Here is a 16,461-nt window from a genome sequence, read left to right as displayed (position 1 = left end):
ACTACTATTTTCAGCACTATCAGTTTTATCTAAAACACCACACTGCCTCTTGAGAAAGAATTCACTGTGTTGTTCAGAGAAATTCAAAAGATTTTTTGATGGGTCAAATGACAAGAACTACAGATTCTTAGTTCTCTACCTTTTTATTCTAATCTTATATACATTGAGTCAAGTATAGGAAAAGCTCATCAGAAGATACTCAATGTGTTGGGAAAAATATTAATTTTAGCTATAAGTATATATGGAATACCATTATCAAACAGGCTTTTAGCCTAGTGGTTATGATCCACATGTCCCACATCAGAGTACCTAGGTTCAATTCCCAGCTCTGGCTCCTGACTCCAGTTTCCTGCTGAGGCAGACCCTGAGAGGCAGCAATGATGAACCAAGTAATTGGCTTCCTGCCACCCACGTGGGAGACCTGAATTAAGTTCCTAGCTCCCAGCTTTGGCCTAAGCCCAGCCTCTGACATTCCTGGCATTTGGGAAGTGAACCAGTGGGTTCTCTGTCTCTCTGTCTTTCTCTTTTTAGCTCTTTCTTTTCAAATTAATATTTTTAAAAAAATATTGTAAAGTTATATGAATTCTTGTTTTAATACTTTATTAATATTGGTTTTGTGAAAATGAAAGTTGTTAACAGGTTCAATTGGTTATTCATCTTGTTGTTTTCCCATCTACTCTCTAGCTTTACGTCAGCTAATATTGATTAACAGTTATAAAATCAAAATTATATTTGAGCATTAATTTTATATCATAAATGTTTTAGAAATATTAAATGTAATAATTTATTTTTAATCCCCACAGGGAGATAGAGGCCCTGCAGGTCCCCCAGGAATAGCTGGTATATCGGTGAGTTCAGATTACCTTTTATTATTCTCACAGATAACATTACTTTTTTTATAGAAAGCTTTTATTTAATAAATATAAATTTCATAAGTACAATTTTTGGATTATAGTGGTTTTCCCCCCATACCCACCCTCCCAACCCCAAGCCATCCTACCTCCTACTCCCTCTAACATCCCATTTTCATTAAGATTCACTTTTAATTATCTTTATATACAGAAGATCAACTCTGTACTAAGTAAAGATTTCAACAGTTTGCACCCACATAGATACACGAAGTATAAAGTACTGTTTGAAAACTAGTTTTACCATTAATTCTCATAACACAACACATTAAGGACAGAGGTCCTACATGGGGAGCAAGTGCCCAGTGACTCCTGTTGTTGATTTAACAATTGACACTCTTATTTATGACATCAGTGATCACCCAAGGCCCTTGTCATGAGCTGCCAAGGCTATGGAAGCCTCTTGAGTCCACAAACTCCGATATTATTTAGACAAGGCCATAATCAAATTGGAAGTCCTTTCTTCCCTTCAGAGAAAGGTACCTCCTTCTTTGATGGCCCCTTCTTTCCACCAGAATCTCACTCACAAAGATCTTTCATGTAGGTTATTTTTTGCCCCCAGTGTCTTGGTTTTCCATGCCTGAAATGCTCTCATGGGCTTTTTAGCCAGATCTGAATGCCTTAAGGGCTGATTCTGAGGCCAGAATGCTATTTAGGTCACTTGTCATTCTATGAGTCTGCTGTGTGTCCTGCTTCCCATGTTGAATTTTTCTCTCCTTTTTAATTCTATCAATTATTATTAGCAGACACTTGGTCTTATTTATGTGATCCCTTTGACACTAAATCCTACCTTTATGATCAGTTATGAGCTTAAACTGATCACTTTAACTAGTAAGGTGGCATTGGTACCTGCCAACTTAATGGGATTTGGAGTCCCATGGCAAGTTTTTAGCTTTACCCTTAAGGGTAAATCTGAGGGAATGTATGCCGAACTGTAATTCTTCTCCCTCTCTTATTCCCACTCTTATTTTTAACAGGGATCAATTTTCAATTGGATTTAAACACCTAAGAATAATTATGTGTTAAGTAAGGGTTTCAACCAATGGTATTAAATAGAAAAAGAAAATACTAAAAATCAAATGGTAAGCTGTTCCTCAACAGTCAGGACAAGGGCTGATCAAGTCATTGCTTCTCATAGTGTCAGTTTCACTTCTACAGGTTTCCTTTTAGGTGCTCAGTTGTCACTGATCAGGGAGAACATGTGATACTTGTCCTTTTGGGACTGGCTTATTTCACTCAGCATGATGTTTTCCAGATTCCTCTATTTTGTTATGAATGACTGGATTTCATTTTTTTACTGCTGCGTAGTATTCCAGAGTACATATCCCATAATTTCTTTATCAGTCTTCCATTGATGGGCATTTGGGTTGATTCCAAGTCTTAGCTATTGTGAATTGAGCTGCAATAAACATTGAGGTGCAGATAGCTCTTTTATTTGCCAATTTTATTTCCCTTGTATAAATTCCGAGGAATGGGATGGCTGGGTCATGTGGTAGGGTTATGTTCAGGTTTCTGAGGAATCTCCAAACTGACTTCCATAGTGGCTTTACCAGTTTGCATTCCCACCAACAGTGGGTTAGTGTCCCTTTTTCCCCACATCTTCTCCAGCATCTGTTGTTTGTCGATTTCTTTATGAAAGCCATTCTAACTGGGGTGAGGTGAAACCTCATTGTGGTTTTGATTTGCATTTCCCTGATGGGTAGTGATCCTGAACATTTTTTCATGTGTCTGTTGGCCATTTGGATTTCATCTTTTGAAAAACATCTATTTTGGTCCTTGGCCCATCACAGATAACATTCCTAAGTCCATCAACCTATGTCCAAGTAATAAGAATGACTGGGAGTGCATCATAATTTCTAGGGCAGCATATTCCTAAAATCCCCAATTTAAAAAATAAAGCTGCCTGTCTCCTACCTCAAGAGTATTCCATTTTTTAATTTCTTATTTACATTTTATTTTATTTAAAAATTTATTTATTTATTTGAAAGGCAGAATTACAGAAAGAGAAAGAGACAGGGAGAGACAGATCTTTCATCTGCTGGTTCATTTTCCAAATAATCACCATGGCCTGTGCTGGGCCAGTCTGAAGCCAGGAGCTTCTTTCGGACACTGACGTGGGTGCAGGTGCTCAAGTACTTGGGCCGTCTTCCACTGCCTTCCCAGGGCACACCACCATGGAGCTGGATTGGAAATGAGGCAGCTGAGTCTTCAACCAGTGCCCATATGGGATGTCAGCATTGTAGGTGGCAGCTTTACCTGCTATGCCACAATGCCAGTCCTCTTTTTCAAATATTTTAACAGATTTCATTTTGTTTTTTATTTTTCTCTTTAAATTTTTTTCTTACTTATAGAGGAAACAAATTTCATCTATTTCATATATGCAGTTTTAAGAGTTTAATGATACTTCCCATCCTATTCTTCTTCCCTCCCTCTCTCCATTCTTCTTTCCTTTTTTCTCCTAATTTTTACAATGGCATATTTTTTATTTTTAGTCTTTTTAAAAATTGTGTATTAATATAAAGAGAATAGATTTCATTTATTTCATAGGTACAGTTCTAATAAGATAACCAAAGTTTAACCTTCCACTAAATAAAAAATTCAACAAGTAGGAAATAGAAAAACCACTGTTCCAATCTAAATGAAAGATCCTGGTGAACAAGACCCCAGCAGAAGGAACAGGCCATCAAGGAGGGAGGCGCCTTTCTCCGAAGGGAGGAAGGAACCTCCACTGTGATACAGCCTTAACTAAACAAGTTCAGAGTTGGTGAACTCAAGGGGCTTCCATAGCCTAGACAGCTCATGGCAAGAGCCTCGGGTGATTGCTGACGCCATAAATAAGAGTGCCAATTGTTAAATCTACAACGGCAGTCACTGGGTACAGGCTCCCCATGTAGGACTTCTGTCCTTAATGTGGTTTACTATGAAACTTAAAAACAACACTACTAGTCAAACAATACCCTATACCTTGTGCGGTTGTGTGAGGGAAGCCTGTTGAAACCCTTGCTTAGTATATACTAAGTTGATCTTCTGTATATGAAGGTAACTGAAAATGAAACTCGACAAAGGGTGGGATGGGAGAGGGAGTGGGAGAGGGGAGGGCCGAGGGAGGGAGGGAGGTTGGGGGAGGGAGGAGCCACAACAATACAAAAGTTGCACTTTGTAAATTCACATTTATTAAAAAATTTAAAAAAAGAAAAACCACTGTTCTTCAAGAGTATAGACTAGGGCTGTAAACAATAATTAAATCTCAAAATGTCAATTTTTCTAACATGCATTAAATTTTTTTGCACTCTATATTAGCACAAATCAGTAAAAACATGATATTTCTCTTTTGGGGATTGGCTTATTTCCATTATTTAACTTTTTTCTTCCCAAGTCACTTTCATGGGGATAAGGGGAACCCCTACTACCTGTGACTGTGCATTAATGTATGACCACAGCTTTGAAGAGCTTTTATGTTTCTTAGTTCTTGTCATATTTCAACATTCTTCAGTTGTGAAAAAAGAAAAGTTCTCCTCAGGCAACTACTTCACGTTTCTTAGATGAAGCTGCAGCCTGCCTGAGTTATCCCTTAGCCTGCTGTTATTAGCGGAGCTTTATTGCCACTAATGTTTCCTCGTAAACTAGCCCTTCAATCCTCTCAATCATTTTTGTTGCTCTCTGGTGTCAAATGTTTTAATTTCATCAAGGTCTTTTCAAATGAATAGCAAGTGCTCCAGGAAAGGTTGAAATCATTTCTCTGAGCCCCAGGGATCATTCTGGTCTTCATTCATGATGCTCTAATTAAAATTTTGTGGTCACGCTTTATGAATAAGGGGCCATTTATCCTCTTGCTAGGTGCCTCTGCAGGACAGGTCCAGGAAACATTATAAGAAAGTCAATGGAAACCATGTGCTTGAATCATAGGAACTGAGAAAGATAGGAAAGGGCATTGTAATCACCACCCACCAACCATTGACACTTATTGGAACCCTACCCACCCAGGGCCACACAATACACCCAAAGCCCCAGCCATTACCCCATCCCTTAAAGTGCCTTACTCCATTTCACTGCTAAGTCTGAACAAAAAATTAAACACCATCCATAATCTGTAATTTTTAGACAACATTCCCTTATTTGGCTATTATAGTCAAGTTAAATATTTGTATGATCATAAAAGAAACATGGGGGGGGCAGCACTGTGGCACAGTAAGTAGGTTAAGCCTTCGCCTCTGGTGCTGGCATACATATGGGTGCCAGTTTGAGTCCCGGCTGCTCCACTTTTGATCCGACTCCCTGCTAATGGATCTGGGGAGGCGGCAGAGGATGGCCCAAGTGTTTGGGCCCCTGCACCCACATGGGAGACCCAGAGGAGGACTCTGGCTCCTAGTTTCAGATCAGCCCAGCTCCAGCAGTGGCTGTCTGGGGAGTGAACCACCAGATGAAGGATATCTCTCTCTCTCATTTACTCACTCTCTTGCTCTCGCTCTGTAACTCTGCCTTTCAAATACATAAATAAATCTTTTTAAAAAAAAGTAACATGGGGGCCGGCGCTGTGGCTCACTTGGTAAATCCTCCGCCTGTGGCTCTGGCTTCCCATATGGGTGCCAGGTTCTAGTCCCGGTTGCTTCTCTTCCAGTCCAGCTCTCTGCTATGGCCCAGGAGGGCAGTGGAGGATGGCCCAAGTGCTTGGGCTCCTGCACCCGCATGGGAGACCAGGAAGAAGCACCTGGTTCCTGGCATTTGGGGACTGAACCAATGGAAGGAGGACCTTTCTCTCTGTCTCTCTCTCTCTCTCTCTCTCACTGTCTATAACTCTGTCAAAATAAAAAACAATTTAAAAACTAACATGGATATATTTTCCTTAGAAATCACTCCATAATTATTTTTTTATTACATGAAGTTTCACCACACCCTGAATCCCATTTTCTCCCCACTCCATCTACCATCCACCAGTCCTAGCACCTGTATGGAACTTTGTTTCTGGAATTGCCTTCAGAATGTCCCACTTATTTGCACATCCAGTTCTTGTTTCTATGTCATATAATAGAAGTTTAATTTCCCCCAACTGTGACTACAAATTACTTTTTGCTTTTTACACTAAATAAAGTTTTCTTCAAAGAAAAAATATTGGTCCCCATTGAAAGTCTTTTAACGATATGCACCAGACTCAAGAAAGGCAATCCAAAGAGGAATTCCACAGATATCTCTAAAGGATGCAACATAATTGAAATAAGGGGCTAGCCTGCCACTTCCTGACATTCACTCAAAAAGCAGTTTCCACATAACTGACCATTACAGAAATAAGAATGGGTAAACGTTTTACATACTGCAACCATGCAACTGCGCACTTAAAAATACACCCTCACTTTTTAGTCCTGTTACTTCCTCTGGCTCAGAAATGACATATAGTGCTGATGGTTACATGACAAGTATAAATGTGATTAGTGCTACTGAATTGCATCCTTAGAGATGGTTAAACAGTACAAAGGTTATGGATATTTTACCACAGTAAAAAAGTGTTAAGATTATTCTTCTACTTGAAGGTGGGCAGGGCCTGCTCATGCAGATACATTATGGTCACTTGATTGAGTACCAGGGGGACCCAATCATGCCCTTCCTGGAACAGACCTGTCTGACCTCTGGGAGTAGGTACAGAGCTACCAGGGATTTCTCTGGAGCTGCTTTTATCTCAGGTCATGTGTGGGCATAAAGGAGAAGTATCTCAAAGTGTTGGCAGTGGGTAGGGCCTTCAGTCAGCATGTTCTCCCTTCTGTTCTCTGAGCTCTCTGCTGGTCCCATCTGATGCTTCCATCGGCATCCTGGGGCCTTCTCTCAGGCCACAAGGCCAGGTACTTCATTACCCCTGTTACACCCCAGGAATCTTGAGGGTGTTGGCTATCTCAGAGCCAGCATAACCTTCCACTCAGACCCACAGAGGCTCCTTCTTGTCCACACTGACCGTGGAGACCCAGGGTTGCCCTTTCAGATCCTGTGTCTACCCAGCTGCACCACTGAGCCATAGCTGTTCCCGCCAGAGGGAGTCCTCCCAAAATTCCAAACAGCAAGTAGGGAAATAGCTGTTCATTTTCATATTCTCCCAAAACCTACTGGCAATTCTCTGGAGTCAGCCCCACTCCTACGTCCACACATTGTAGTGTGTCCTTCTTGAATGCGAGCAGGTGGCTCCTTCTCCAAAGCTAAGCTGTTCACTCAGTCTGGACCCCTTCAGACCTCTGCTGGATCATCCCCACCAGCCTTCCTGTGGGCTCTCAACACCAGGCCTTGGAGTGTTGGAACAAACCCGTCTTCTCCTCTCCCTTTCAACAGAACTCAGCATCTCAAGTCAGAGGTGTTTTTCTTCATGCCATCCTACCCCTCTTGTACAACTCAAAGCCTAAGAAAGACTTCTTTTACCCTGTATGTTCTTCCTCCTGCTAAAATAAAAAGAGAAAAAGTGGGTCCCCAAAATGAAGATCTGTTGGTTTAATACTTTCAAAAATATTCTCCCCTCCCACCCTTCCATTATCCACACTAACTTGCACTCCATCTGTACCTTACCACCTGCAGAGTTAGGTATGTGTCAAGGCATACAAATGCCATCATTCAGGAATTGGGTTCCTAACATTTCTGCTTGACCCACAGGGAAAACCTGGTGTCCCAGGGCCTCCAGGAGTTCCAGGGGAACCGGTGAGTGGCTACTTTCTTTTATAACAGTTGCACATGTGATTTATTTGGCTACAGTTTTAAAGAATTTCATGGAATTTTTTTTCCTATGAATTTGTTTATAGGGTGAAAGAGGACCTGTTGGAGATATAGGTTTCCCTGGACCAGAAGGACCCTCAGGAAAGCCAGTAAGAACCATTTACTATTTAAAATTTGCCACTTTGAGAAATGGTCTGAGCATTACCCTCTTCACCCTTATTCAAAGTCTGATTTGAATCAGCGGCTTCAGGGAAGTAAGAGCAGGGTTCAGAAATACAATTGGGGATGTAGGTAGGGGGTGTTCTCTCCATGTTTCCCAGATCTCCGCAGTATCTTTATATCTTAAACAATGGTGAAGAAGATGAGATTTTTGTTTCAAGGGCTAGAAAACTCCTATGTCTAATGTTCTTTTTTTAAACTTTTATTTAATAAATATAAATTTCCAAAGTACAGCTTGTGGATTACAGTGAATTTCCCCCCCCCCCATAACTTCCACCCGCAACCCTCCCCTCTCCCGGTCCCTCTCCCATTCCATTCACATCAAGATTCATTTTCAACTATCTTTATATACAGAAGATCAATTTAGAATATATTAAGTAAAGATTTCAACAGTTTGCACCCACACAGAAACACAAAGTGTAAAATACTGTTTGAGTACTAGTTATAGCATTAATTCACATTGTACAATACATTAAGGACAGAGGTCATACATGGGAGTAAATGCACAGTGACTCCTGTTGTTGACTTAACAATTGACACTCTTGTTTATGGTATCAGTAATCACGCTAGGCTCTTGTCATGAGTTGCCAAGGTATGGAAGCCTTTTGAGTTCACCAACTCTGATCTTATTTAGACAAAGTCATAGTCAAAGTAGAAGTTCTCTCCTCCCTTCAGAGAAAGGTACCTCCTTCTTTGGCCTGTTCTTTCCATTGGGATCTCGCTCGCAGAGATCTTTCATTTAGGTTATTTGTTTTGTTTTGTTTTGCCAGAATGTCTTGGCTTTCCATGCCTAAAATACTCTCATGGGCTCTTCAGCCAGATCTGAATGCTTTAAGGGCTGAGGCCAGAGTGCTGTTTGAGACATCTGCCATTCTATGAGTCTGCTATGTATCCTGCTTCTCATGTTGGATCGTTCTCTCCTTTTTAATTCTATCAGTATTAGCAGACACTAGTCTTGTTTATGTGATCCCTTTGACTCTTAATCCTATCATTATGATCAATTGTGAACTGAAACTGATCACTTTGCCTATGTCTAATGTTCTCAGCAGAGTTAAGACATTACATGACTGGTCATATCCTAAAATATAAAAGAAACCAAAGCTTACAGATATAATACCTATATGTTAAGCTGAAGTAAAAGCTATTTGCTCAAACTCCCCCCCTTTATAAATGGGCCTTGTTCTTACATGTTCATAACTCACCGCTACTGCCTGTATCATTCCCTTGTGTCCTAAAGGAACTCTTGGCTACTGATATATAGTATTGATGTGACATTGTAACTATCACCCCTAATTCAATTCCACATTTATTCATGCAGTCTCTGCTGCTGGCTGAGGACATTCTGGGCCCTTGGGGAAGGGGGTATGAAGATGAATAAGACATTGTCCACACTCAGATTTATTTTTTCAGGAAGGCGACTGCTCCCTTTACTTATTTATTTGCTGTGGAATGTTTAGGGAGAGGCAAAGACTGAAGATGAACAAGCAGCACAGAGCTCATGAGATGCCTCAATGCATTGTGAGCCTTCAGGGCTGGTGCATTCTTGGGCCACCATCTCCTCAGAGAAGGCAACATGGGGAAAAAACTGAAGGTATATGCACCTTAGAGTCAGGGAGATCTAGGTCTGCACTAGGATGCAGAGGCTTTTATAAGTCATTCAACTGACGTGACATACAGAAAACATTTCCATTGCCTGGTCATGGGGATTACTTAATAAATAGTAGTTTCATTCCCTATCCCCTTTTCGGCTCCCCTTACCAACTTCCCATCCAACCCCTATAAGCCATTTTGTAGAAGTTTGCTGTTGAGTGCCCAGGGGATTGTGCAAAAACCAATTTGTTCACTCAACAAACCTTTCCTGAGTACCTAATAAATGCTAAGCACTATTCTAGTTGCTAACAATTCATGAGGTTTGTATTGTCATATAGGAACACAGATGCCAAACAAATAGATACACACACAATTTCAGGTAGAAGATCTAGGTAGGTCTAAGTACAGTATCATCTAATCTAGATGGTCAGAGAATACCCGATACTTGAGCAGAAATCTCTATGAAGTAAAAACATCAAGCCATGGGAAGGTTGAGGAGAATACAATATCTGGAAAAAGAAATAGCAAGTACAGCAATGAGCGCAGTGTGATCAAGGAGCAGAAAAAGGAATGAAATCAAGAATGAACTAAGCAAAAGAACAGAAGGGAAGACACTAAGGGAGAAGCAGGCAGAGTCTGGACCACAAGGAGCTCCTAAGGGAATGGAGTTTGGGCTTCATTTGAAATATAATAGAAACTAGAGCTTTTGTGGCAGGGAATAAAAATTATCAGACTACATTTTAAGGTTCCCTTTGACTATTTAGTAGCGAGTTGGCTTTAAGAAGCAGGATAGAAGCAGGTGGAACAGTGAGGAAGCATTGCCATAAACTCCATGAGAACAGTGGTGAGAATATGGAGGTCACAAGGATGGTGATTTAGCATGGACATTGAAGCAAGCACCAAGAAGACGTGTGGATAGGCTAGATGGAAGTATCAGCCAAAGAGGCAACTCACAGTTGTGGCTTGGAGTCTGAGCAAGCACAAGAGAGAGGTGCTGCCGGATGGAATGGTGAAGACTGAATATAGGTGGGCTTGGGAGGGAAACCCAAGAGTTCTCTATGAGATTGAAGCACTAGTAGCCATCCGAGTGGAAGTACAAAGTATGTGGTGGGTATACTTGCCCAGGATTAATAGAGAGGCCAGATTTAGAGAGATTGAATTTGGTATTTAAACCTGAATCTGGATGAAATGAAGTCAGTATGAGAGAAAGGGAGGAGACTACTTCACATGTTAGGAAGAGGATCTAGCAGAGAAGACTAGAAACTACAGCTAATGAGATAATTGAAGAAAACCAGGTAGGTGAGATTTCCTAGACAACAAGTGAACTAAGAGTTTAAGAGAAAGGAGGGATCAACCACACATGAGTAGCATGAACTGGTAATTCTCCACTGTATTTACACTATGGAGGTTATTCATGGCAAAAATTATAACACTGTAGTTTCCTGATTAGAATAACCCCATTGCAAAAGGAAAATTTGGTGATACAAGGAAATGAAGATTAAGCAGATGATGAGGACTGGTATTCTATTCATCAGTGGAAATTGGTTCTCAAGAAGAATAGGAGCAAGTCATTCTTCTTAAATGCAAGGGGGTGTGTAAGTTGGGGTACCAACACACGTAGGTCATTAAATCTGCTGAAGGGACAGTAGGGGTTGCCTCCTGTTTATTTTATCAGTTAAAGAAGAATCGAGGTCAGCTAAGCATGGAGAGCAGGAAGGTGATACTGTATGTCTGAAGACAGGGAAAGGTGTGAAAGTATACTTTTAGAGAGAAGAAAAAACAATCAATTGAGGAAATACGGTAGGATGACCTTTTAATGATACATTTCAGCCAATTGGGGAATGAATCATCAGATGAAAGATCTCTCTCCCTCTCTCCCCCCTCCCTCCCTCTGTCTCTCCTTCCCCCTCTCCTTCTCCCTATCCCTCCCTCTCCCTCTTCCTTGTCTCTCTCCCCCTCCTTTGTCTGTCACTCTGCCTTTCAAATAAATAAGATAAAACCTTTTTTAAAATTAAAAAATTTTAGAAAGCAAAACTCCTCCCACCTGGGTAGGAAGTAATTCCCTCATATACAGACACTCATAAAAGTCTTTGATATATTACTAGAGAACAAAAAGAAAAAAAATGGATTATAGGGTTATTCCTTTCCTTACATTGTTTCTAAAAATGTGAATTACATTTTTATACTGGACTGATTTTTTATTCCAGGAACACAGTTGCTTCTTTCACATCCTGTCCTTAATCAGCTTTGTCTCTGTTGCTTGTGTTCCTGGATGTAATAAATACATTGAACTGTACACTTCAGATCACACGTTCTTAAAGTATTCTAAATAATTCCCAGGATGCTCCAGAGAGGTTGGGGGACTAAGGTTGGGTTATCAGTTGTGACAGGTTTCACTGTAATTTACAGCAATGAAAACATGCAGTTGTCTGCAGTTCCATTCTCACAGAATCCATTCCAGCACAATAAAACTCTCGGCGGCTTTTCAGAGGAGCAAGTCCATGCAATTGCCTGCTAGCTAAGAAATCATATTCCTCACCTTGATCTCCCTCTTCAAATCACATCTCAAAAACACATCTGCTTTGGGCCCTAGGTATTTGTTTGACCCCAAGTCCTTTTCCTTCTTATATCTTCTAGCCAGTAGTTCTCCCCGTCTTATAAATCTCCAGACAGGACTCAGCTTTATTACCAATTCCATAACTGCCTTTTAAAGTTCAAGAAGCTTCTAGTTTTTTAATAAAAACTCCCTATTTAATACTCTCAAAAGCCATGATTACAGATTTCTTGCTTTCCTTTCCTGTTTTCAACCAAAATATAACAATTGTTCTCCAGCTGACAGTTTATTTCATAGTAGGTTCATGCTCTGGCCATGTTATCAAATTTTCCCAGCTATAACTGAGATCATTTACTGAGAATGACTTTTTGTGCTGGAAAATTTCTTATTAGAAGGTAACAAAAATTTCATACCCCAGCAAGCTAGTGTCGTGGGATACCTTCTATTTCCTTGGGATATACCTAAGAGGAAAATAAGTAAATAAAATAAATTTTGTTGCCTATTCAAAATGTGCTGTATGTTTTCCATGTTATTTTATTTAATCCTTACCTTAAGTTGATATTAATAGTGGTTAAGGAAATTGCCCAAGCAAGTTAATGAAGCCACTAAATGACAGAAGTTTTTTTTTTTTTTTTTTTTAAACCAGAGACAGACAAGGAGATCTCTCATCCATTGGTTCAGCCAGGGCAAGACCAGATAAAATCCAGGAGCCATGAACTCAATACAGATCTCCTGCATGGGTAACAGGGATGCAACTACTTGAGCCCTCCCTGCTGCCTCTCAGGAGACACATTAGCAGGAAGCTGGAATCGGGAGCACAGCCTAGACTTGAACCTTGGCACTCTGATATAGGATGCAGGCATTCCAAGCAGCATCTGAACCACTGTGCCCCCAGAGTCAGAATTTGAATTCAGTGCTGATTCTACTGATTGTGTTGTCTATTACCAAATTATCTCACCAAGATCTCAATAGAAATTTGATTAAGGAGGGGCAGGTGTTGTGACATAGTAGGTTAAGCTGCCACTTGGAATACCCACATCTCATATTGGAGTGCCGGTTTTTAAGTTCCAACTAGTCAGTTTCCAATCCAGTTCCTAGCTAATGCACCTGGGAAGCAAAGATGATGGACCAAGTACTTGAGTCTCTGCCATTCATGTGAGAGACCCAGATGGAGGTCCTAGCTCCTGGCTTCAACCTGACCCAGCCTTAGCTGCTGCAGCCACTTGGAAAGTAAACCAATAGATGGAAGCTCTCTCCCTACCCACCACCACCACCCATCATTCTGACTTTCAAATAAATAAGTAAATCTAGTTTTTAAAAGTATGACTAAGGGACTGTCCTTGAAACCTTATTCTTTCATTGTGTTTAATTGTATCAGTTAATGCAGATTTAGAAATATTAATCAATTTTTATCTTTATAGGGAATAAATGGAAAAGATGGATTACCAGGTGCTCAGGTATGGAAAATACCATTTAAAATAAAAATTGTATTGCATCCAGAATACCTACCAACATTTATATCAACCAGATTGATGAAAAATCTTTGGCAGACAGTGATTTTTAGCATGACATCTGTTTTTCAGGGCATCATGGGTAAGCCTGGAGATAGAGGCCCCAAAGGAGAACGTGTATGTATATTACTATTATGATTGCTATTCAAGTCTGTCTATTACATCTGTCTCTTCATTTGGGCTATACAATTATGTATGTAGGTTCCTGAAAATTTCTCAATATGTAAAAAGAAGACTAGCTTGTATGTGACCCAAGATCTCTTACTAGGCAGAAAATGTGACAATTAAAGAATGCAGAAGCAGATCTTCTGGCAGGTACACCTACATGGTTGCATTTGCACACAGCTAAGTCTACCCTGCTGATCTGGTTTACAAAATTCCATCATATGCAGTGAAGTTACTAGTAATGCCAATTAGGTGGTATACTTTTATGTAAATTGGGTTGCTGATATTGTTACTTCCTGTTTGCTTTAATATCTTTTTTCTAGTAGAACTAATGTCACTCCATAGCAAAGGTTACTCAAGCATCAATGCTTACTATAATTCTATTTAGGGTTGCTGTTGTGTGTGATGGTAGGCACATGTACATTTGCATACTGGTATCTAGCTTACTAGTTTTTATTTGTTACTATACAAGTGATCCATGATAGCTAAAGGAAATACAAATAATATAAAAGAAAGAAAAAATTTACTTTGTCCCCTTACATAAACACCATTGATATCAGACACATTTCCACCTCTCTTACTCTTGTACATGTTATACACCTCTACTTATATGTATCAATGTAAGTAAATATATATGCTGTTCTAAAAAAATGGATTCACACTGCTATGTAAGTGAGTTTCCCCTAACAAAACATAATAACTACCTTTCCTTTGTCAGTAGATACAGATCTTCATCTGCTTTTTAATGGCTACATGTTATTGTGCTCTAGGGATATGCCTTATTTCACTTACCTAGCCCCCTTTTTCTGAGACATTAATCTTCTCCCAATTTCCATATTAATAAGCATCATAAAAGTTAACATCTCTGTACCTAACTTATGAAAGAATTTTAACATGTTAGAGATTGCAGAGTATCAATCACTGACTAAAGTGTCCTACTATTTTTTTTTTTTTCAGTTCTCTCAGAAATCTCTCCAAATGTGCACTTGGTTGATAGGCCTGTGTGCAGATGCATTTTTGTAGCTAAGAGAGTAGTGTTAATGTTAGATTCATCTACTTTTTTTTTTTCTTTCTACATGGCTTCTTTCTATATATCTTTGCACTCCATGATCACATAGATTTCGGCAGTTGTTCACTTATTTTCATTATTTTCTAAAGCAAGAGAAAAAGAATTTGATTTTTGTTTCTTTTTTTTTTTTTTTTTTCAGAACAGTCACAAGTGAAAGAATAATAGTGAAATGTAGGGCAGCCTTAAGCACAATTCTATTGTATTTGATGTGAGCATCACCTCCTGGGTTCTGTAACTGAATGTTTGAAAATCTGTCTGAAACACCTACCATGCAAGGCCTGTCCTCTATTTTTTTTAAAGCTTTTATTTATTTATTTGAGAGGCATAGTTACAGACAGTGAGAGGGAGAGACAGAGAGAAAGGTCTTCCTTCCGCTGGTTCACTCCCCATATGGCCTCAACGGCCAGAGCTGTGCCGATCCGAAGCCAGGAGCCAGGAGCTTCTTCCGGGTCTCTCATGCGGGTGCAGGGGCCCAAGCCCTTGGGCCAGCTTCCACTGCTTTCCCAGGCCAGAGCAGAGAGCTGGATCGGAAGAGGAGTAGCCGGGACTAGAACCAGCACCCATATGGGATGCCAGCAAAGCAGGTGGAGGATTAACCTGCACCACGGCACCACCCCCATCCTCTATTTCTTTCTCCCCTCCCCATCATTTCTTGCACAAACATACAGTATGAGATACATGGAAGGATAAAAGATAACACAAAGAAACCACATACCAGATTTAGACATAGCTAATATAGTCTTATTCCTATTTTGTTATGACATCTTATTCAACAAATTCTTATACATCACCTCTGCTGTTGAGTGGGAACCCTCCTCCTTAGCTACCTACTTTGAACTTTTCAAAGACTCTCCTTTCTCACCATCATAAGTTGCTTAAATTTAAGATACAGTGAGCAAATACCTCACACACATGTACAACGTGAGCACACACATAAACATAAGCACAAACCAAAAGAGTCTACTAAAGACCATACAAACAGTAGAAAGAAGAGGAGGGAAGCACATGATTTAGAGGAGAGGTTCTGAGTGTCCTTGAGTTTTTCTAAGTGAAAACTCTGTGGTGAGATCCTCTTGGCAATCTTCCTTTATTACTACAAAGAGATCCAGACCTGAAGTAACAGCTGGTGTCAACTTTCAAAAGGGCCACCATCATAGACAGAGTACAACTAGCATTGTCACTAACATTTATATGTTGAATGCTCCCAAGGTGCTAGATGTTGTTCAAGCACTTTACTAGGCTTAAGTCATTTATTTCTCAACAACACCCTGCTTAGTAGGTACTATTAATATACCTATTTCATAGCTAAGGAAACTAGGCCACAGATAGTTTAAGTCCCTTATCCAAGAAGCCACAGCTAATAAATCTAGTATAAATATGGAACCTTTGCTCTTAACCACAACTGGTGTCATTCTAGTAAAGATCATTTTTCCCCTCAATAGGGTGATCAGGGAATTCCAGGAGACAGAGGCCCACAAGGTGAACGGGGGAAACCAGGCCTTACAGGCATGAAGGGGGCCGTAGGTCCTGTGGGACCACCTGGAAGCAAGGGTTCCATGGGCTCCCCTGGCCAACAAGGCCCTCCAGGCTCACCAGGTGTACCTGGCACTCCGGTAAGTGGTTCTGGGAACTTCAGGGGTTGTGTAGTAAAGACCATTTTACATTTTGAAAGCAATGATAAGAAGTTTTAAATTTTACATTTTAAAAAGCAATGATAATGTTTTAAATACATAAGACAAACCTAAACTAGTCTCTGAGGGT

General features: G+C 40.1%; 1 protein-coding gene across 1 annotated transcript in view; it reads left to right on the top strand.

Annotated features, from left to right (window-relative positions):
* The window catches only part of COL19A1 (collagen type XIX alpha 1 chain), a 406,965-nt gene that overhangs the window by 349,849 nt on the left and 40,655 nt on the right, over positions 1–16,461 (top strand). Inside the window, exons 43-48 of the mRNA XM_051855528.3 lie at positions 804–848; positions 7,533–7,577; positions 7,679–7,741; positions 13,377–13,412; positions 13,539–13,583; positions 16,143–16,313. Coding sequence (XP_051711488.2) covers positions 804–848; positions 7,533–7,577; positions 7,679–7,741; positions 13,377–13,412; positions 13,539–13,583; positions 16,143–16,313 — 405 coding nt within the window. The remainder of the gene's footprint in view (positions 1–803; positions 849–7,532; positions 7,578–7,678; positions 7,742–13,376; positions 13,413–13,538; positions 13,584–16,142; positions 16,314–16,461) is intronic.

Source organism: Oryctolagus cuniculus, chromosome 5 (genome assembly GCF_051225735.1).
Source record: "Oryctolagus cuniculus isolate XC-2025 breed Fujian yellow rabbit chromosome 5, ASM5122573v1, whole genome shotgun sequence".
NCBI classification, from domain to species: Eukaryota; Metazoa; Chordata; class Mammalia; order Lagomorpha; family Leporidae; genus Oryctolagus; species Oryctolagus cuniculus.
This window is presented reverse-complemented; position numbering and strand designations above follow the sequence as displayed.